The following is a 22,927-nucleotide window of genomic DNA, read 5'->3' on the forward strand; positions in this document are numbered from 1 at the left end:
TATTTTCTTGGTGTTTGATGCATTTAAAATTAAACATTGTTAATTAATCTATCTTTAGGATTCATTCTGAAGTACTTTTAACTTAAAATAAAACATGAATAAAGGAAATTGAAAATTTCTAATCTGCATTGCGTTACCCCAACTGGCGTAGAAAATTCATGCATTTACGTTACCCCACTGGCATTGAAAATTCACGCATGCGCAGTGTGTTCTGATTGCTGACAACTGTGTTTTCATTTTAATTAAAAGTTTTAAAATTATGTGCATTATACTGTTGTAGCTATCTGAATCTCGATCGATAAATAAAATAGACTTGACTTGGTTTTAAAGAAATACGGACTCGCTGCTTTGTTTTATTTCAGGTTACAATGTAAATCAATTGTTTTTAGGTTATTGTGTGTTTTTGTAACTAAAATTGTATTTATGTTAATTATATATTTTTCGCATATGCTTATAGTTTTAAGTGCGTCGGTTTTTAGTTTTAATTCTTTTGATTTGTTATTATTCGATAGTTTTTCGAAATGCCCAGAAAACGCAAATCTAATCTTTCGAAGAGGAGTGAAAAAGCTCAGGCTATGAAAGTAGCTATAAGACCTGTTTGCAATTTTAGTGAGCACTTGAGGACTTCAAACCCCCTCCAGCTGTGGGATAAATACAAGGACGCTTTATCAAAAGATATTGTGCATAGGCTGGATAATAACCTAAGCCGTTTTGCTCGTAGGCGATTTTAGACAGACACTGCCGAGTGTTGATCAGACCGTCAGTTCTCATACATACACATTAAAATTTCCAAGCGAACGAAGTCGCGGGTAAAAGCTAGTGAATTATATATTAAAGATCAAAAGTTCAGTTTAGTTTAGTTATATCAACATTTCATTTTAAAACAACACTAGGGCTATTTTGGAACAGACCCCATAATTTTGAACGCGGTCAGATGACGAGGACGGCACCTGAGCTGACAACCTCCTCACCAAGCTTCCACATCACACCAGTGGGATCAAAGATCAAAAAATAGTAAGATAAGAAATTTCTGCTTTTTCTTACGCTCGTAAAATGCTTTATTAGATCTTAATTTTTTTTTTTAATTTATTTCTGAACAACCGTCTTTTGGCAATCAATAAATTCGCCAGGAGTGCTGTTTGTAATCAATTTCAATTGAATTTCTTTTGCATTACTCTTTCATAGATAAAATATTTCTGTGCAGCGAATTGTGACAGACTCTATAACTATGTTATTTTAATAGTACTTTAATTCTGTTTATTGTCTATCACAATGGTAGCAATGAATAACAAATAATCACAAATCATAGTGCAATTAAATCTTAATTTTTTAAATTGCACACTGCCATTTCCGCTAATGGAATTTCATTTTCTGATTCCTCATGTAATATCTTATGATGTCTATCTCATGTATATAATCAGAATAATCTGTCGTCTTCCTTAACTTTCACCAATGTCCCACGGGGTGCACCGGTAATTGAAAATGAGAAACTTCCAGCATGATAGTTGGTTCTCGTCACCTTTGTGGGTGTACGAAAGAGTGGGGCTGGTTACCTCCCATCGATGATGGGACGTACTTCCTTAAGGAAGGGTTGTGCCTTGGCCGAAGATGGCTGGCTCTTAGGACTCAATCGCAGTTTCCATCAATGTTGCTGTCGCAACGGTTACCGCGTAGAAACTTCAAAATGTCGCTAACTTTTAAATAATTAAAATCCTAATTAAAATTTCAAAAAATTCGCTCCGAGGCGAGCATTTTTAGTCTCCAAAATATATATTTGACAAAATTGGTAACTATATATTAGACAATCTGATCTAATATATAGTTACTTTATTCTTAGTAAATCTTAGTAAAAATCATTTTTTTTACAATTGTTTTTCACATTATTTCTGGTTAATTCGAGTTCAGTAGCTTCTAGTGTATAAATTTATTCTAATTCAAAACAGCCTGCCATTCTTTTTACAAATATAATAGCTAAATCATTTCAATTCACCTTATCTCAGTTTGCTAAACCTAGAACACCATCGGCACTTCACTAGGGAAATATCACTTATGTAACATATTCATTGTTGCCAATTCTTCATGGCTAAATTAATATTCAAGGTGTCGATTATCTGCACATGTTATGTAATCAGATTGACACGAAGGGCTCGAAACGTGAATTTAATAACTTTGTTTAGGATTGAATTTGCATAAATTAGCTTCGGCTTTGAATGAAAAGGGATTAACCTTCAGTTAGCAAAGCATTTCATTTCATCAACCAGAGGGTCATTTAAAATTCAGTACGGACGATAGTTGTGGTGAAGTTGGGATGTTGAAAGATTTGATGAACGATTTTTAGAAGGATTATCGTTGAATTTCTCTAAGGAATTTTGGCAATACGAAGACGTTGCTCGCAATAGCTGATAAAAGAGACGAAACGGCTTCTATAATCTTTAGATTGCAAAATATGTAATTTTCGATTAGAATTCTTATTAAAAGTTGAGAGTGTTAAGAGTCTTTGACACTTCATATAATATGTTGAAATGTATTTTTATTTGTTACTTATGATTAAATTCAAAGTCGTCCGAAGGACAGAGAAATGTAAGATTTTGGTAAGCGGGTCTGGTGCACGTGAAATCAGTCGGGCCAAACGTCCTCCCACTGGTGTGATCTGGAAGTTTGAAAAAGGGGGGATGCTAGCTCAGGTGTCATCCCCTTCATCTGACCTCGATTCAAGATTTCGATGTCCGTCCCAAAATAGCCCTAATTTTGCTTTGAAAAGGGACGTTAATATAACTAAACTCTGTACTTTCTGTGAACACGTATTTCGGACGCTTTATTTCCCACCGATTGTAACCAAATTTTGCCACTGAGCAACTGTCATAATCACATGCTGTCATAATCAAAATTATCATGCCGAATTCTATTGATTGAAATCGTTTTGTTTATAATGCATGCGTATCGACAGATGCTCAACCCTCAGACACATTTGGTTCAAAATTCGATAAGCATCTATATTTCAGATGATCTACCAAACCAGCGTTTTATGTTCTGAAGTTCACTCGCATTTAATTTGAACAGCCAGACTTCCTTCGGATGGATTTCGTTCGCCATGAGATAGAAATCTGCCATTTGGGCAGACTTCAAGGCAGCATGTAGCAGACTTCTTAAGGCCAGATAAAGGTGTTTTTGAGTAATCTTGCTCTCACACAGAAAGATATTGTTGCAGATTGTGCACAGATGGCGCTACCGTCTCTTGTTTACGCCACCCCCGAGGACGAGGACTTGCGTGGCAGGCACGGAACCCAACGGATGGAATTCAGAAGGAGTGCCATGAGCGTTCAGCGTTGTAAATAGTTTAGTTAGTATCTATATATCCACGCTATCGTTAATAAATACCTAAAAAAGCACCGGTTTTGAAATTCACTCAGCACCTCCACTGAGGACAAATTCAATAGATATAATGTTAAAAATTGGAGATCCAAAATATGGAGATTCGTCAACATCTTGAGTTCCAATTTTTTGATCATTATAATACTTTCTATGTACTTAGTACACGAGAGTGGTTTATAAATATTGATAGTATCGTATATCAGTGCTTTAACAAATATAGTAGCACCTTTGATGGAGTATTATTTTTTCATTGCTTCATGATAGTTTTAAAAATAGGATATAAACATATTCATGTTTTGTTCCGATGGCGCCTTATAAGGGAAGGGGCTACTACGGCATTAAACTACATTTGTGTTTCTGTACTTCCTACGAATCTCAAAAGCAGATTACCTCCAAAATTTAGTCAAACATTTCCAAAACATGGCGAGTCAAAAATGGTCGCCATTTCACTCGGGCTTACGGACAGGAAACGATTTTAATATTTAAAACTCTCTAGAAAGCTGGGTTGATAGCAAAGCCATTCCTTTTTCTTCGACTGGTAGAGCGACACATCTTGAGTCATTCGGTCTGTTGTTTCAATCTTTTGTTTTTACTTCCTCCTATACGAAATATGCAAAAAGAAAGCATTATAATTCGAACTTTAGATTTGACCGATCTTCACGTATCAGACTTTCCCGAATCTGAAAAACGCATTTCTGGAATGATGCTTGTCGTCTGCGAACGAGACAACTCAGAAACGCCTCGAGTCGAACGGGTGACATTCGACATCTTACAGAACAACGTTGTACATTTATATCAAATTTTAAACAAACTCCACACAGAGGAAGTTTGTCTGTCCAAATGTAAGTTAACGCAGTAACTATAAAACGAAGATAGCTAGATGGATAAAAGTCGATACAGATTTAACATTTAAAGTGTAGATTTGTATCCAAGTTTGAACCAAATCCATCAAGGGGTTGATCGTCTGTCGGTCGGCCCTTTCAAAAGCATGTGAACAGAATAGTTGAAAAACACAGCGACTCAAACACATGAAATTTCTTATTTTATCTTGTGATTTCAAATTCAGTTCTGTGTTAAATTTTGGTAATAGTCCGTTGGAATAATGACGTACAAATGGCACATTCGGTTATCTAGCGTTTGTGTACTAACCACATCCCAACGATGAATCGCCGACCACTTTCTATCACGCTTTTTCGTAACTATTGTTCGCCAATGACAATGCGGTTAATAATATACACTTATCAGAGTATACGAGAAAATGTATCCCGCTGGTTTTGATATTCATTGCAGCAAGGAAAGTTTATCAAAGCGTCGTTTTTAAGTTTGAGACCCAACCTCTTGCAAGGAAAGTAATAATAACTGCACAGCACCAGTCAGCATACGAATTTAAAAACACGAACAATACTTGATTTTAATTCAAATAATTGTCACTGCATTCTTTGTAGTGCGGTGCTCTATTACTCCAATCGGCTATGGGGATAGTGATGAACGGATGAGGCAGAAGTCACTAGCATATTTACTTTCAGTCAATGACTCTTGTGCATAACTTGATACTCGGAGTTCTCTCTAGAAAATACCCTGACCATTCACATTTGTTGCATTCTATTAGTAGCGTAAATCTGTCCTTTTCCAATTTTGACAAGAAATTCTAAAAGAATCATATGACTTTTTTAAAAGATTCCAGCTCTAAAGAATGATGAAATAAAATGAAGTAAAAATTCATTTTGAGATTGGTAATTTTTTTTAGAAAAATAAAAGCAGTTTAAATTTCAACTATGAAAAATATTGCTGCAAATTTGACAATATCTTTAAAAACTTATCAGTGGAAATTGATATTAGAGTCAGGGTGCTGTTACATTATAGTTTAAATTAATATTACTACGGGATAAAAGAAGAAAAAAATCCGTACTATTTCAGGAAGATACAAACGAAAAACAACACCGTACCATATTTTAATTAAAATTTCAAAACAAAAAATCCTTCGAAAGGCCCTTTTCACATTCTCCAAAATGTATCTACACAAACTTTGTAAGTTCAACAGTCTGTCATGCAGAGGCATATTTGCTTTTATTAATAGTAAAGACAGCCTTTGAATCGATTGTTTTATGCCAATTTTCTAAAACTACCGATCTATCGGAATCATGATTATGAATAATAGTTGACGATAAAGTAAATCGATATTCACAATTCATTTGCGTTTTCGACTTCGTTTTGGTTATCGGTGAGTGTTCATTTTTTGTTGCTCTTCATTCTTCTTCGCCTTCATATATAATTTTTGTTGATATTTCTATAAATATCAACAAAATTACACTTGTTTTAAATGCAATGTTATAAATTGTAACATGCGGACAATGCTTTGGCATTAACAAACTTTATTAAAAGGATTTTAATACAATTATTTTCTAACTATTTTTATTCAAAAGAAGAAAAATATTTTTATTATATAAATTGAAACTTATTTTTATTTGGAGTCGTTCTGATCAGTCAATGGGTTAAGAGATACTATTTATAACTTATAATAGCTATAAATAAATAATGATAACACGATACATCGAAAAATATCGGCATGCGTTGGGCGATATATCGCAATGATAAAGTTCCATGATCGCCCAGCCCTAGTTGTGGGGCAAAGTTATTCATGTTTCTCAATGAAGAGATAGTGGGTTGTTTGTGAAGATAGTTATTTCTCGAAATATCAGGAATGCTATTATACACAATGAATGGTACAGCAGATAGACACATTTTATTCAAGAAAACAATACTGGCTTATATCAATCTTTATTTTTTAATTCTGAAATACAACATTTATATTTACAATCACTTTGACAACTAAATTTAATTCAAACCACAGGGCAAAGCTCATAGTTGGATAGTTTTGTGTGATGAGCGTTAAGTAAATATTGGCCAAAAAAAAAAAAAAATCAGAATAGAAAGGATATCTGATATGAATACATGAATTTTTTAAATCCATAAACACTTTTTTTCCCGCACATCTGTACATTCCGCTATAGTGCTACAGAAGTAAACCACTTGTTATTCTGGGAATCACATTAAAAAAATAATAAAACTAATAACACCACAAATATTAGAACTTTTTAAGGACGGGAAAACAAGTAGGTGCTTCTTAAACTGGGGATTCAGATCCCCTCCCCCAGCATTGTTAGGATTGGAAGTAGACTGAGTATTGTGGTGGATTTACAATCTCCATAATCGTAACATCTAAATTTTGATTTCAACATTTCTTTTTTTAAAAATGTATCAAATAATTCTCTCCATGTAAATATATAGTTAGGATATTTGCTTTACTCAGAAGTTTAAGAAGCCATGCAAATTATTTTCTAAAAAATGTTGAATAACTGAAAATTTTATCTGAATAGGATTTTATTAAAAAGAAACAGTTGAATTCTGCCCTTCAAAACATTTTCATTTATTTGCTGCAACAAAATAATTGATGACCAAGAATTACCTCTCCAGCAATAAGGGTTTAAACTTTACTGAAAAAATTGTCCTTTGCTTGATAGTTTATCTCCTGTCAAAAATTGTTTAGTAAATATTGATAGTTGATTAAGTAAAACATTTCGCTTCATGTTTTATGGTGCAAAAACTGTATTTTGCTCATGCTGCAACAGTGAAAAAATAAATGAATTACTTCAAATTTTGCAATATGCTGAAAAGTAATGTAACCTCTTTTAGCAGAAAATGCAATATTCCAATACTCATAAATTTCTTATAATCAGTACTAAACACAATGCTTTCAATAGACAAAATCAACAGTTCTAAAACATTGACCAAATTAACAAGGTATGTGCCGATTACATGTAATACTACATATATAAATTTTTGAAAAGTAAACCATAAATTATGACATGGTATAATTACATCAAATTAAATCTATATTTAATTTAAATAAATATCAAATTTTAATTTATGTTTCTTTTAAAAACAATCTCGCAATGTTTCAATTAAAATAATTTTTACTTTTTGAGTTTAATAGATCATGCAATCTTAAACTATGCTAATTGATAGAAACAAAAACAGCAAAAACATTCAATTCCAAACCACGTTAAATTGAAAAGTATGTGGAGAACAGCAATATTCTTGTCTGCAAGACACCTTCAAAGGAATCAAGACATAAATATGCGATCAAATCACCAAAGTAAGTCACTGCCACCAAACATCATTTTTTCCAACAATAATGAAATTTTGTAACTATGGCGTTACAAATTTATAAATATTAACTCATTCGTAACCAAATATTATTTTTTACAAGTTTAAAATGTTATTTACTTGTTTAAAAGCATTGTTTTTGTTTAACTAATCAAAAAAATTGCTATAAGCTGCTGATAGTATTTCAAGGTTGGGTTGGGGGGGGGATTACTTTTCCTTTCAAAATTTTGCATGCAGATGAGCAAAATACTTGTTGATTGCTAAAAATAATCTTATTTCACATTTAATAATTATAAAATTTAACACACTTTTTTCCTCATTAATTCGGAAGCATATGTAGCAACTGTAATCTTAGATTGTTACACCAAGGAATCCAAATCAACTTCATGTCAAAAAGAGAATGTACATGATGCATTTGTAAACACTCAAAAGCTGCTACCTTGGGGAAAGAAAAAAAAAGTCACATTTTAATCAAAAATTTTCTTTTCACAACAGCTGCTGCCGAGCTATAGTATGCTAAAGTAACTTTTAAAAATTCTGAATTTTTTTCACTGATTTCTTTTTTATAGAATCCATTATCAATTGTGTTCCAGAAAGTGGTAAGTATTTATCTCTTTTAAGATTGTTATTAATAAATATGGAAAATGCATCTGAATGCTAGGGGTAAAAGGAATGGGAAAAGAATACTATCTACTATTTCATTGAATGAATATAATAAACTTTACCACCTTGAGTCTTTGCCTTTTCACAGGATGTTCTACTTTTGTTTACATCTTCACAATGTTTTGAGGATTAAACATTCAATTGGAAAATGACACACAGCATTTAGAAAGTTTGAAACAGCATTTTAAATATTTAAAATCATTCATAAATATAGCAAATTTATTAGTATGGACAGACTAAGAATTTTTTTTTTTTTTCTTTTGAAAACAACAAACTCAAATTTAAAATGAATGAAAAAATAAAATGGTGCAACAACTAACAAAAATTTACCCCAAAATCAAATAACATATTGATATAAATGTGTGCAATACTGAATTATAACAGGACTAAACACATGAAATAGCTTGCAAAATACAATGAAAATTGCAAGTCATCACTACCAACAAGTTCTCAGTTCTTTTTCCCTCTAATTAAAATATATATATAACAACACTATTTAAAAATAAATCAAATTATCAAACAATAAAATACTTAATGACTAGAAAATTAATTAATATACAATATAGATTTTTACAGGAAGAAATTCCTATTGATGAAAATACATAAAATATATATCAATTTTCTAATGATGAAATATTAGTGATACGTTCATTTTCAAGAGTATATCTTTCTATCAAAGAGGAAATTTCTTTTTTTTACCCAAAATAATTTATAGTAGCAAACAAATCACTGGATAGAAACCAATTTGTTGACAACAATGCCTTTAACTGGAATTCTTTTGAATAATTTCGAAGAACATAGTTATTCAATAATAAATATTATTAAAAATTGGAACCATTCCATTATATATTACCTTTCAGTAAAATATTCAGGAAATGAACTCTCACGTTTCTTAAAACAAAAACTTTTCTATAGTAAGAGAGTCAGTAACTTACGAATGGGAAATTTCTATAAAACAGTGCAATTTCATAATTTTTTTATACTCTTAGAATAGACGATGCTGTTCATAATCTATTAATTTAATATACATTCATTTTAAACTTCAATGTTGGCATTACATTCAATTGCTTATTCATCTAACCTCTTTCTAACTTTTCATCTTCATCCAAACTTTATTTGTATTGAAAACACAGATTATGAACAATTGACTCTTGAATAAGTACTGACTCTTTCCCCTTAATGTTAGTTTAAGCAATGAATAATATTTAGCATTTCTAAGGGGAGATAGAATAAACTTAACATTGTTTTTGGAAAAAAGAAAATAAACATTTTATGCAAACTAATTCATAAAGATAAAAATAAAATAAAAATATTTCAGAATGAAATAAGCAGAACTTCAAATATTAGTTCAGGGCAGAAAAATACAGGTGCAAAATCTCAGGACAGTTGATCTCCTGGTAAATATTTCACTTTGATTGATGTGCTTCTCATGTATGTCCAGAATGATTTATTACCTGAAGAGGTGTGTGTTTTTTTCGCCCTAGATGCTTTTGGCAAAAACATAAATCCATAATTTGAAGTTTATAAAAAACATTCTGATTATTGTTAAAAATATTTCATTCCAGATGTCGAAACACATTTAAATTAAACACGATATTGCCACACAAAATCTTCCTCCATCACAACTTATAAAATTCGATAAGGAAAAAAAAAAAACTAACTAACAAGCATAAAATAGGAAATTTTTAGCATGGCACATTCAATTAATTTGTCATTCTATATAAATTTTATGAGGGAAAAAACTTAAAAACCAAAGAAAAAAAAAAGAATGATTTTTTTTTTCTTAATTAAAAAAAAAAAAAAATTATCATGACAGAACAAGAGATAATTAATCTTTCAAAATAACTTTATTAGAATTTGAAATACTCTAACTTTAATATACAATAAAATTTTAAATACAATAAATTTTTAAACAATGGTTTGGAATGCATATCATGAACAAAATAAAATCCCTAAGTATATTTCATTTTAATGTAAAAATCACAACTGAGAAAAATATGCATATAATACAATTTTTAGCAAGTATTGTTCGACTTAACTGAGAACATCATAAAATGCCAAAGCATAGCCAGTAATTTTCAAAATAAAATTACAAAATATCATGTACAATCTTCATGCATACAATTCACACTCATACAAAAAAATTAAGCATAAAATATACAAAAACAGTGCTGTACATTAATATGCAAATTAATTCAGTTTTGTTTCAGGTTTTGTAAATTTATAATGCAAAAAGGGCACTATCACCATCATCTTTATCCATTTGTCGACGATTGTTCGCAGATTGTGGGTTTGTTCCTGGTACATTTGGAAGATTTGGTAATCTATCTCCAGATACAGCAGAATTTTTACCATTGGGAAATTTATTAGGATCTGAAAAAAAGAATACTCAATTTATAAATATGCAAGCAGCAAAGGAGATTTTCTGAGCTAAACCAGCACTCCCGATAAGAAGCTACTCCATGACTACACTGTGACAAACCTCATATAAGAAACCCATTTTCACTGAAGAAAAACATTCAACAAAGTTGTCACTCAAATCTGAAAAAAAAAATTCCTGTATTTTCCCTGTACAGATATATAATATAAAAGGAAATGTGCCGACAATACTAATGAGATAGTTATAATAAAACTCTATAGTTTTAATGAGTGGAAAATGCATGGTTCTTCCATAAATTTGGATTTAAACAAGATGCATTTTTTAAAACAGTAAATTTTTGGGACACAAGTTCAAATAGTTTTTTAATAGTATTCTTCACAAATATAAAGCACTCTGCTATAAAGCCTTTTTTTTTTTTTTAATTTTAGTTGTTTCACTAATAAATAAGTAACTTGTCACTATTTCAATATTAGTATGTTTTTCCTTCTTTGATTATGCTTCTTTTGACAATATTTTTCATTAACTGTTTAACAAAAATAAAAACATTTCAGAAATGAAAGACACCAGAGGTTCAGATTTCTTAATTTTTTTGATGAAATCGGTGAAGAATATTAGAAATAAATAGAAGATCATTTTAGTCAGAATCAATTTATCCTGACCAATATATATATATATAACTATTATTCGTGGCAGATCCAGGAAATGTTTTTTAATTGAAATTTAAGTATTACTTTATGTTGCTAAAAATTTTTAGAGTACTTTCCCAAACTCTGATATTTTCAACCCAGTGGAAAGAACGAAACTTCAATGAAAATTCAGAAAAACCAGTAATTTCCAGGAAATCAGCACATCCAGATGGACTATCTTTAAATATTCTATACACTACTTAAAATACATTGCTTTAAATTAATCTATTAAACTATTTGATTATGGAAAATATCTATTTTTTTCTGCCCTTTTAAATAGTTTGTTTACAGTCTTTTGTAATGAAGTAAATAGTTCTACAATTTTATCCTTTTTGATTTTGAATCACAGTTCATCTGAAATATTTTCCCCCTAATTCTTTTCATCATTTTGAAATTGTAAAATCTGTATTCATCCATATTGTTAATTTAAAATGGATTTTTTTTTTTTTTTTTTTTTTTTTTTTTATATACTACTTAAGTTTTCTCATGCATTATTCTCTATCCCAATACATTTTTCCAATTTCTAAAATCAAACTCTTCAAAATAAGTTCCTTCTCCAAGGTTTACAAATTCAATATTTTTATCTAAAAAAAATTCCTCTCCATTTCAACCTGGTCATGAAATATTGTCACCAGAATCTTAATTACCTGCCATAACTTTTGATAAGACTTTAAACCTTTTAAATATTTTCAGGAAAAAAAAATCAAACTCCTTAAATTTTGCTGAAATTACTCATTATTCAATCACATTATTCAAAATTATCACATGAATCTTGTTATTCAGAAATTGGTTAAATTCTATTAAAATGGAATCCCATTCTTTTCCTTGTAGTCATTCTCAATTCATTAGAACAAAAATAATGCCTTTCATCTTGCTGTTGCAGGAATGAACTTGTTTGGCTATTCTTCACAGATGTGAATAACTCATAACCCAGGCAAATATATAATTGATAAGAACTTATTCAAAATTCAGCAAATAAAAGTATATATAAAGTCCCGATATACACACTTCAAATAATTAATGATTTTTTTCCCTTGTTAGTAAGTTCTTTTTCCAGCAATTTATCTCATAAGAATTTTGTTGATATCAGCATATGAATATTTGTTTTAAAAAATCAATGTAAGAAATGCTATTTATATAGTTACTGGCACTTCAAGAACATTTTTCAAATAGCTACTGACCATATTTTTAGGAATTTTGCAGTCTGAAAGCATTTCTCAGAATAAATTTGAAATCATTTTGCAAAGGTTAAATGAATTGCATATATTTCTATTTCAATTTTACATTTGAAGATTATGAAGACACAATAAATAACATAACAATATTATCTCCAGATGCTGGGTCTCTAAAGATTCCTTGTGGTAATTCTGCTCCATCTCCCTCTTTACCCCAAACTATACAGAGTGTTTGACTTCCATAACAGCACTGCTAGAAATCATAAATTGGTTTTTTCATCTCTCCCCAAAAATAATATATATAAAATTTGACTATTTTTCAAGGTTTTAATGAAGAAAAAAAATCAGGAAAATTTTCAGAACAGAAAGTACAATAAAATAAAATTCAAGGAGTTTTCTTGGACCTTTTCCATTTTGTATGAACCCAGTTAAAATTTCAAGTCCAGGTTAGATAGCATGGACAATGCTTAACCAAGCACCACCCTCCCTAAACCTACACCCCACACTATTTCAAGGATGGCACCAAGGTTTGAAATAAATTTAGCAGGCATTTGGCTCACACACACAATAAACAATAAGTGAACTTGGTCTAGAACTTATGATCTTCAATCCCAATCTTCATGAAGTTTTTTGCAAAAGCCTCAATATTATTACTATTATACTCTTTGAATTAAAAACTCTTGTGACTTATCAGGGAAGAACATGGATTGAAAAAATTGGTTTTGAGAACAGATTTAGTACAGTTAATTTCAAGATTCTGAGACTAGCAATTTAGGACAATTATAGTCCTCAAAGGTAAGATATGCAGTATGATGAACATATTTTTAGAATTCTTTCTAAGACTTTGGCCTCTTTTTTTTTTCATCCCACCAGATGCATTTCCTTTCATTCTTTTTTTCTGCTTGTCATTTTAAATCCTACTATTATATTTTAATTCAAGACTTCAGTAATTATAATCAAATGGTTAGTTTGAGCTTTCAGAATCTGTGAAAAAGAAGCAGAAAACAAAGAAGTCTTGTAAGACCTAATTTTTGCAACACATCCAACAAAAAGGACCGGTCAAACTGTCAGCATGTCTATTAACACCTTTAAAAAGATTTCCCAAGATAACACCATTAAAAAGATTTCCCAAGAAACCTTGGAAAATCTTTTTAATGGTGTTTTTACATTAAAAAGATTTTGCTTCAAGAATTGCTTCATCAAATTTTGCTTCACTTCAAAAAAGAAAAAAAATATTTTTTGAAAAAACGAAACATTTAATGATAAATTTGATTGCTACACTATCAGAAAAAGCTTTTATGACTCTTATGTAGAGAGAAAAAAAACTTTTGATTAAATTGCCTTCTATTTAAAAGGAGAAAGGGCATTTAAATTTTTTTTGGTAAAAAATGAGTTAATAAATCTTTAAAAAAAATTATTATTTATTAAATCACAACTGTATAATTTGGCCATTTATCTGCAAATAAAAATTGTTCTAAATTATTTTCATGTAAATATTGATCATTTTCCACCAAATTTACAAATTATTTAATATTTATTAAGTTTCTTGATTTTGCTAATAATTTGGGTACATATTATAGTTAAACATAAACATCTCCTCCTTCGTCTTTCATCTCAACCCTATTTTGATAAAATGAATGCTCCCTAGAGTTTGTGGGAGAGAACAGAGGGTTTTTATATCTGAGAACATAGTGATAGCACACTGTAAGGGTATTCATTTAAAAATATATAAAAATGGTATTGCCAGTTAATTACAAAATAATAAATATAACTTTTAAATTTCCAGTATAGGTTATATACTATTAAATTATCTCCAGCATTCTGTGGCCCAACAGTACAATTGGTAAAGCATTCAATTAATAACTAGAAAATCAAGGTTTAATCTTAAAATGTTTTTCCCCCTTTAACAAATAAATAATTTGAAAATAGTTGTGTAATAGCTATGCATATATTATACAAAAATAAATGCTCTTCCATATAGTAAGTGAATTACAATTTTTTCAAAAGGTAAAATAATTATATCAACAATTTTAATGGGAGTGAATAATTTAAATATTATTATCCTAAAATTCATACTTAAAATTTTTGGATTTAAATAGTGAAAAATTATTTGTCCAAACTCTACGAAATTCCATTTATTGGAAAACTGAAAACAGCAGATGATAATGCATCGCTTATTCAGAAACTCCAAGTTAGCTATTCTTGGGTTTTGCAATCATTTGGGTATTTTTTTACTTAATTCAACAAATACAAATAACTAAAATATTCTGAAGTCAAAATGTCTATGAATATAGATACTGTTAGTGCATCAGAGGTGGAAGATGAAATCACTCTATCATCACCATACAATAAAAAGTCAAAGTTAAAATTAAAAGATGCAGTTATTTATAGTCAAAATTCATTTTAAATCAAGTTGAAAATAATTTGATTGCATGAGAATTCTCAGGTTAATTTCATTTATGGGAGTAAATTTATAAATGGAGAAAAGATTTCCAGAATTACTGAATAAAACCTTTTATAATATGAGCAATTATATTTAATATTTAATATATTTTTAAAGTTATATTTATAATTATTTTTCTGTTTAAAAATTGCTTTAATTATAAATCATGTGTTAAAAGAATAAACATTAATTTTTACATAAAAAATAAGCAAAATATTAATTAATTAAAAATGTTTAGAAATTATTCATTTAATTTTAAAAAAATAACTTTTTCATGTAGGATTGAATTATAGGCTCCCAGTTATGAAGAGAATGATCATCTGACCAGGTAATTTGTTGTTGAATGCCAAAGACAAGCTGCTGGTCAAACCAAAAGTTTGATGGTCATTTTGTCAGAATAGACAAGATGATCTACTTTAAGCTTTTAATGAATGAGCACTCTAAAGTTATAACACCATTATACTAAGACTCATGCTCAATTCCACTTTTCCAATTCATACCGCGTACTTATTAGATTGACAAAGTAGATTTAGTACCTTAATGAATCAGAAAACTTTTTATTTATTAAAATTTTCAGTCATTTTTTTATTCAGCAATTTAAGGTCAATTTCATTACACAGTATCTGAATATTTTAATCTTTAAAAATAAAAGAGAAAGAATATCCAAAAAAATTATCATAGCATTACACTGACAGAAAAATTTTCACATAAAGAAAAAATATTTTTGCTTCAAACCATTACAAGATTTCTAATTTAAATAATGGTGTTAATTAAAAACACAATAAATAGTAATTATGACTATTAAATGTAAATTATAAAGAGCATTATGTGCTTTCTGAAAATAATCATACTTTACAACAAATATTCTGGAATAGCTTCTTTTTCTTAAATAATACTCGTGCAGATTTAAATCCAATATATACACATATAACTTTGCAGATAAGTGGCCAAAATGAAAACACTTTTGGAATTTATTTCAGCAAAGGAGTCATAATTTGTACAAGGGGTCAAAAAGAGGAACATTTATATTCACAGAACACAAGAGCAAGGTGACAAGAAATTTAGCCCTTCAGTGATTTCACTATAAGTATCTGTGTGCATGTGTTTTGTCTTAGGAAAGGGAATCTTGGGTATTTTTGAATGAAATGTGTAGGAATTCGGAATTAATATCCCTTCATTTGTGAGTGGGATTTACAGACTTAGCAATTTTTAGAGATGTGTTTGATCCAATTCAATTAATAAAAAGAAACTGTATTTGTATCAGGAAATAAGAGAAAATTTTAGAATGAAGTAAAACTTGGGCTAATTTAAGATAAAAATTAGAAAATTAATTAGGATTTAAATTAAGAGATATCATTAAATACACACAAATAATTTTTTTTTTTTTTACTGAAACATTATATATTTTAAAAAAATGTATTTCAAAAATTAAAATTTTTTCTTCAGCATAGTTAAGAAATAATTTTTTTAAAAAAATCAACATTAATTGATGCATACCACAGTTGGCTTTTGTATCTGATCTTGCATCTCCAGCCTCCTAAAATGTAAGAATAATGTATTTATAAATAATTTCATGCAATTAAATACAAAATAAAATTCAAAGAATTATCTTGACCAAAATTTAAAACATGATCTGTTTTTCAATACATTTATTTTTATAATTCTCATTTCAGATTAACACAAAGACACAAGAGCCTTATATAATAAACAAGATAAATATTAAAATATTACAGGTGTAGGAAATCCTCTAATGAAGTAAATAACCATTAATTATAATTATAGTAATTGGATATTTAACCTATTATTATTGAAATTATAAATAGTTAAACAGAATTATTTTTATAATTATGGGTTTAATTACTGCTGTTGAAAACTCAATGTAATAAAATTATTATATGGAACCTAATTATAACAATGAAGTTCAAAACAAAAGCCAAACTATGCAGAAGTTTAATGAAATAAAACATTAAATTATAAATCAGCATTTAATAATTACAAAACTAATACATTATTTATGATGAAGTATGAATGCATACATATAATTAAAAAGCATCAGCAGATTAAAATGTTTCAAAAATAATTGATAAAAAAATTGTTAGATTAGGAAAGCATGTTAAAATATGTTTTGTTTTTAATAAATCACCTAGGATTCCTTTGAATTAGAAATATGATAATTTTATCTTACAATCAGAGATATTGTGGTTTTCCTAATTGTAATTTTAATAAAATTAATGATAACATCATAAGGTTTTAGGAAAAGTTAATATTCTTAAAAATAAATATAATATTGAAAAACGACAAACACAAGTATATTTTATCATTAATGATAGTAGAAAAGCTGCCAACCTCAACTTTTTAACTGACAGTTCATGCAATATTTTAATTTGATATTTAATTCAATCCTCACAGCTATTAAAAATCATGCAATAAAAGTTAATTTAATTTTAAATTCAAACCTTTATCAGAGAAAATGATCGTTTAAAATGACAACTTTAACATCATTTTCACTCAACCAACATAAAAGTGCAACATTTAAAGAACTTTTAATACTCAAAAACAACACATTCTGCATATAAATCTGAAAGATGCAGATTAATAACAATCTGATTTTATTGATGAAAACACAAGTTTGCTTTAACATTTGAATACAAAATTTATTTACCAGTGGTCTTCCTTTATTTGCTGTAAATGAAGCCAGGCCACCTTCAATTTGATCTAGGTTTGTATTGTCTTCATAACTGCTTCCTCTAAAACAATGATTAACATGTATTTCAGTAAAATATAGAAATGCAAAATCAAGGAGTTAAGAATTATGCCCTCCTCTTCTTCCTTAAATAATTAGAACAGCTAAATTTTCAATAAGCATGATGGGATTCAATTAATTCGAAATTGCTGATTTGAACTAAAATAAAAGTTTCAATTTATGAAAATATTTGAATTAAAAAAAGCTATAAGTAAATTAAAAGAAAATTTTTAATTAAAAATAGCCGTAAAGACTTATTTTAATATCAAACACTTTAATTAATAGTACTTGATCAATAAACAGTAAGGAATTTTAGAAATTAAAATAATTATAATTTGAACACTTGACAATTTTAAATCTAATAATTTGAACAAATATGTAAACATTTCAATAATCATTACCCAACACTTTGATAAAGGAACAAACTAAGAAAAAACAATGCAATTCACATTTAAAATATTTCATATTTTTTAAGGGGGGAAAAAAAATGTTTTGGTTGCATCATATAATAGTAATGTCCTTGAAAGATTTAAAATTCTTAAACTTTTATTTACTTACAAGCACTGAAGATATAAAACTATTAATGTAATTAATAAAAATGATCTACAAATACTTGCAAGTTTTTAAATTTTTTAGTTTTGATTCAAAATTTTAAAAAATAAATTCAAATCATAACCAAGATTATAAAATTGCATTATCCCAAAATTTAGCAGACTCGAGAAGCTCAAAACTCTATAATTCTCTAATTCTAAATAAGCATTCTTTCTTTCAATTAATAAGCAAGTTAAAAGATGATGCTTATGCTTCTTAAAATATACAAGCTAACTAAAAAAAATATGAAACAATCTTAAGGCAATCATACATTTTAAAAATATATATGGTCAATATTCACTTTTTAAAATTGTACCTGAAATTATCTGGATTGTCACATTTTTACAAGTTATCATTTGAATATATTTTATTTTATGATGGTGCTGCAAATTTAAACCTAACAAGACAAAAATTAAAAACTCTCAGGGGAAGGAGCCAGAAATTTTATATTTCAGACAGTAAAAAAAAAAAGTAATGTTTAATCATTCGGCATATCTCTAAAACTAAACAAAAAAAAATACACAGAATTAATTTATATAAATTTATTTCAACCTCTTGCTATGCTAAAATATTAAAGAATGGCAAAGCCTTAAAAATACCTAGTTCTACTGGCACCAAATGTTGTATTCCTTGAATGTGCAAACATGTCAAATTCATCAGCTACAGAAGAATTCTTAGAGACATTCTGGTTTTTTGGATCTGGACCAGGAAGATCTTGTAAATCTAAAATATAAAAGCAGAAGTCACACTTCATTATTTTCACATTTGATTTCTTAAAAAAAGAACCAAGTTTAGTCCTAGCTTCAAATCGAGTTTAGTTCCTTTCAAATTACCTTCGCAAATTGTGTATTAAAAAGAAATGAAAATCGCAAAGTTTACACTTTACAATGCAGATTTCATTTAATCGAAAAGGAGAACAATTCAAGCTACCTGTTAGCTTCACCATAAATTTGTCCAGGAGATTCTTCTAATTGTTGGAAAATAATAACAATGAAAATTGTTAGCATAATGCAAAAGCGTGATTTCAAGAGAAAAAGACAACATGCTTTATTCTCCCTCTATTCTCATAGTGAAATTTCAATTTTTCCCCAATACACTCACTGAAAGCAGCATGAAATTTCCAATAAGTTATGGTAACTCTCTATTACACTTCGTAAAAGTAATTAACTCCCCCCCACCCCCATTAACTAATTTAATATCCAAATTCAAATGCTAAATGCAGAAAAAGATAAGTCTGCGATAAATTAATATTCCTTTCTTTTCAGTAGCAGCGAAGGTCGAAAATAACAAAATGAACAAAATCATTGGTCCTTTAAGTAGAAAAGCAATAATTGCATTAGCACCTGCCTGCTCCACTAAGATATATAGATTAAATTGAAAGACTGTCACAAAGGTCATGAGGTAGGAACTATGATTGAATCCTAATGTCCATCCCCAAATATGGAACAAATCCTTCTGTCAAAGGCAGATACTGTCAATATCCCCACACTATCACTTTGCCTATTAGGGAAGGCAGAACCAGCTACCATATCAGAAGAATCTCACCTTCATATCTGAAGTGCCTCTCCATGAGATATTCCAAAGCATAAACAAGTTTCATCAAAAATATTTTATTATAACCAAAAGTACTGTAAAAAATGTTTTTATTACATTTATTAAGAGATGGGGCAAACTATATAAAGGAATGGATTTTTTATAGAAGAATTATCTTTCCAATGAAGAACAAATAACATATCTTCAGAACATATGATTTAATTAGAGGTGAGAAAAAAAATAATTACACAATTAAATATGGAATTAAAAGACTGGGATCATTAAAAGAGCTTTAAAGAAATTATTTTGTTAGGATGCCATAAAAGAATTCTAGGCATTGAAAATCAACACAGCAGACCATAACAAAATATGAATTTAAATTAGTAAAACAATATATATATATATATATATATATATATATATTGAAATCATATAAAAAAATTAACAAGTTTTCATTGTCTTTATTAATAAACAAGCTTGGTAACGTAATCTATCAAGAGAATTCATAGTTATAATAGAACATAAAAACAGGTCTATACTTAGAATTATTATTATTATCTTTTACATTACGTTGGTTATAAAATTAAATATTTATGTTGTTAATTTTAATAAAAACATGAAAAGTTAAATATTTCATTGTATTTTCATTTAAAAGAAACTATGTCACAAGAAAATTATCCCATATTATACCATTCCAGGGGTGTTTGTGGGACCCCAAAAAATCCCCTGAAACTTTTACGGATTTACTACCGACATTTTGGAGTTTCGAGAAGGGGGGGGGGAGAAATGAAAAATTACAATTATGAAGTATTGAATGACCTAATTATAAAAGTTCAATGAATTACTTTTTTTGCAAAATTAATAACCATTAATTTTGCAAAATTAAGACCTTTGAACCCAGGTCACGTGATCGCACATCTGGCCGAACGAAGTCTCTCCCTTTTCTTTCTGCCGCGCCTACTTGCCGAAAAGAATCCAGAAGAGAATGTCCGAGAACCGGGGGAATGAGTCATAACTCGCAATAAGGAAAGAACAAAAAAGAAGTTTTTTTTCCCCCTTTTCACGCATTATCACTGCCTTTGGAGAAAGAAAGGAAAAGTTTTCACCACACACACTGACCTTGCGTTTTCTGCTTTCAAAGCAAACAAAATTACCCAGATCAAAATAAATAATTCATTATTATTCCTACTTCCTTTTGAACGACGATCCCCGGAATTTCCGGGTGTCGAAGTTCAAAATCCCCGGAATTCCGGGGTTTCCCCGGAGCACAAACACCCCTGCCATTCTGTAGGAAAACTATCACAGGTGCAGATTTTAATACACTGTAATAATTTACAGAATCATACTTGTTTTATTAGCAATATACAATAAGCACTTTAATGTTTGATTAAGGTTTCGAGTAATTGGTTATGTCTCCTCTCTTCATTAGTGGGAATTTTTCAGTTCTCATTTCTTTGAGGTTAAAGTAGTACTTGATCAAAATTTTATAATTTTTTTCCTCCTATTTGTAACTGCAACCAACTAATTTATCAACTTTTACATCGCCCTATTCCTTTAATTTCAAGGTATCCTATTACTTATTTAGTACTAGCCGCCTTTGCGACCAGCCAGTTCGCCAATCTTAATGTTCGTTAAAATTTTAATAATTAAATATTTTATGCAATTCCAACTTTAATAGATTCTTCAGCAAAATATTTTAAAACTTCAAATTTTGATAATCATATAATTCACTCATAATATTATAAAGGCCTTCACTAATAACGTGATATGTATCTCTCTAATTTTCTGTTACCCCTCGTAGAATTTATGCTTTAAATTAAAGTGTAAATGATTAATCTGCAATTAATATAATAATATTTTTTACTGGAACAAAGCATTTTTTTTAATAATATGATTACTGATAATAGAGTCACTGCGCGTTTAAACTTTATGGGCACTAAAGAATACCTTTCTTAATTTATGTAATATCTCAAGAATTTGTCAACAAAATTTTCTCAGATTCATCATGAACAGATCGATTCATTAACAATGTTTAATTTTAAAAGAATCAAATACTAAGAAAATAAAATGAATCGTTTAAAATAATCGGTCGAAAACAGGTTTAAAAAAATTACTTAAAAAACGATGTACTTAAAACTATAAGCATATACATAAAATATATGTAACTAACATAAATACAATTTAATTAAAAAAGCATGCAACTAATTTAAAAATAATTTAAATCATTGAAAACAGGTTAAAAAAACTACTTAAAAAACGATGTACTTAAAACTATAAGCATATTCAAAAAATATATAACCAACATAAATACAATTTACTTACAAAAGCATGCAACTAACCCAAAAATAATTTAAATCGTCCATTGATAATGGTTGTCATGGCAACAATCGGAACAGAATGCGCATGCGTGAATTTTCTTCGCCAATTACGGTAACGCAAATGCGTGAATTTTTCTACGCCAGTTGGGGTAACGCTATGCAGATTATACATTTTTAATTTCCTTTATTCTGTGTTATTTTAATTCAAAAGTACTTCAGAATGAATCTGAAACATAGATTAATTAACAATGTTTAATTTTAAATGCATAAATCATTAAGAAAATAAACAGAATCGTTTGAAATAATCCGCCGAAAAACGTTAACCCTAGCCTCATTACTGTTGGGAGAAAAAAAATACTGAAGAATTACTCATTTGGCGGTGGGGAAAATGGAAGATTTTTTTGGCGGGAAAGTTAGTTTTTAATTAATAATTAAAATTTCAAAAAAAGGGACCCCAGGTGCACATTCCCGACCTCTAAGGTATACATGTACCAAATTTGATAGCTGTATGTCAAATGACCTTGCCTGTAGAGCGCCAACACACACACATTGAGCTTTATTATAAGTATAGATAAGGTGAGTGTGTGCGTGTTGATGCTGTGTGGGACTCAGCATCAATACACACAAACATGCATGCAAGAACCAGAGCTATCAAATTCAACACAGATATACTCTGAAGAATGGAAATTTGCATTTTAACAGGGTTGCCACTCAAAACAGGAAAAAATTTTCCCTATGTTTTCCCTGTAGGTATATTCAAGACACAAGAAAATTCTCAAATAGAACTCATTGTCCTAGATATACTGCAATATGAATTTAAAGAGTGGAAAAAGCAAGGAAAGGAAGCAACAATTTA

The 22,927-nt window shown here is 29.1% G+C and overlaps 1 protein-coding gene across 1 annotated transcript in view; it reads right to left on the minus strand.

Annotated features, from left to right (window-relative positions):
• Nucleotides 1-6,134: 6,134 nt before the first annotated feature.
• Nucleotides 6,135-22,927, minus strand: part of LOC129988367 (target of Myb1 membrane trafficking protein-like) — a 54,595-nt gene continuing 37,802 nt past the window's right edge. Inside the window, exons 12-15 of the mRNA XM_056096577.1 lie at nt 18,820-18,943; nt 17,549-17,633; nt 16,384-16,423; nt 6,135-10,575 (exon numbers count right to left, since the gene is read on the minus strand). Coding sequence (XP_055952552.1) covers nt 10,424-10,575; nt 16,384-16,423; nt 17,549-17,633; nt 18,820-18,943 — 401 coding nt within the window. The 3' untranslated portion in view covers nt 6,135-10,423. The remainder of the gene's footprint in view (nt 10,576-16,383; nt 16,424-17,548; nt 17,634-18,819; nt 18,944-22,927) is intronic.

This window comes from Argiope bruennichi, chromosome 10 (assembly GCF_947563725.1).
Source record: "Argiope bruennichi chromosome 10, qqArgBrue1.1, whole genome shotgun sequence".
Classification (NCBI taxonomy): domain Eukaryota; kingdom Metazoa; phylum Arthropoda; class Arachnida; order Araneae; family Araneidae; genus Argiope; species Argiope bruennichi.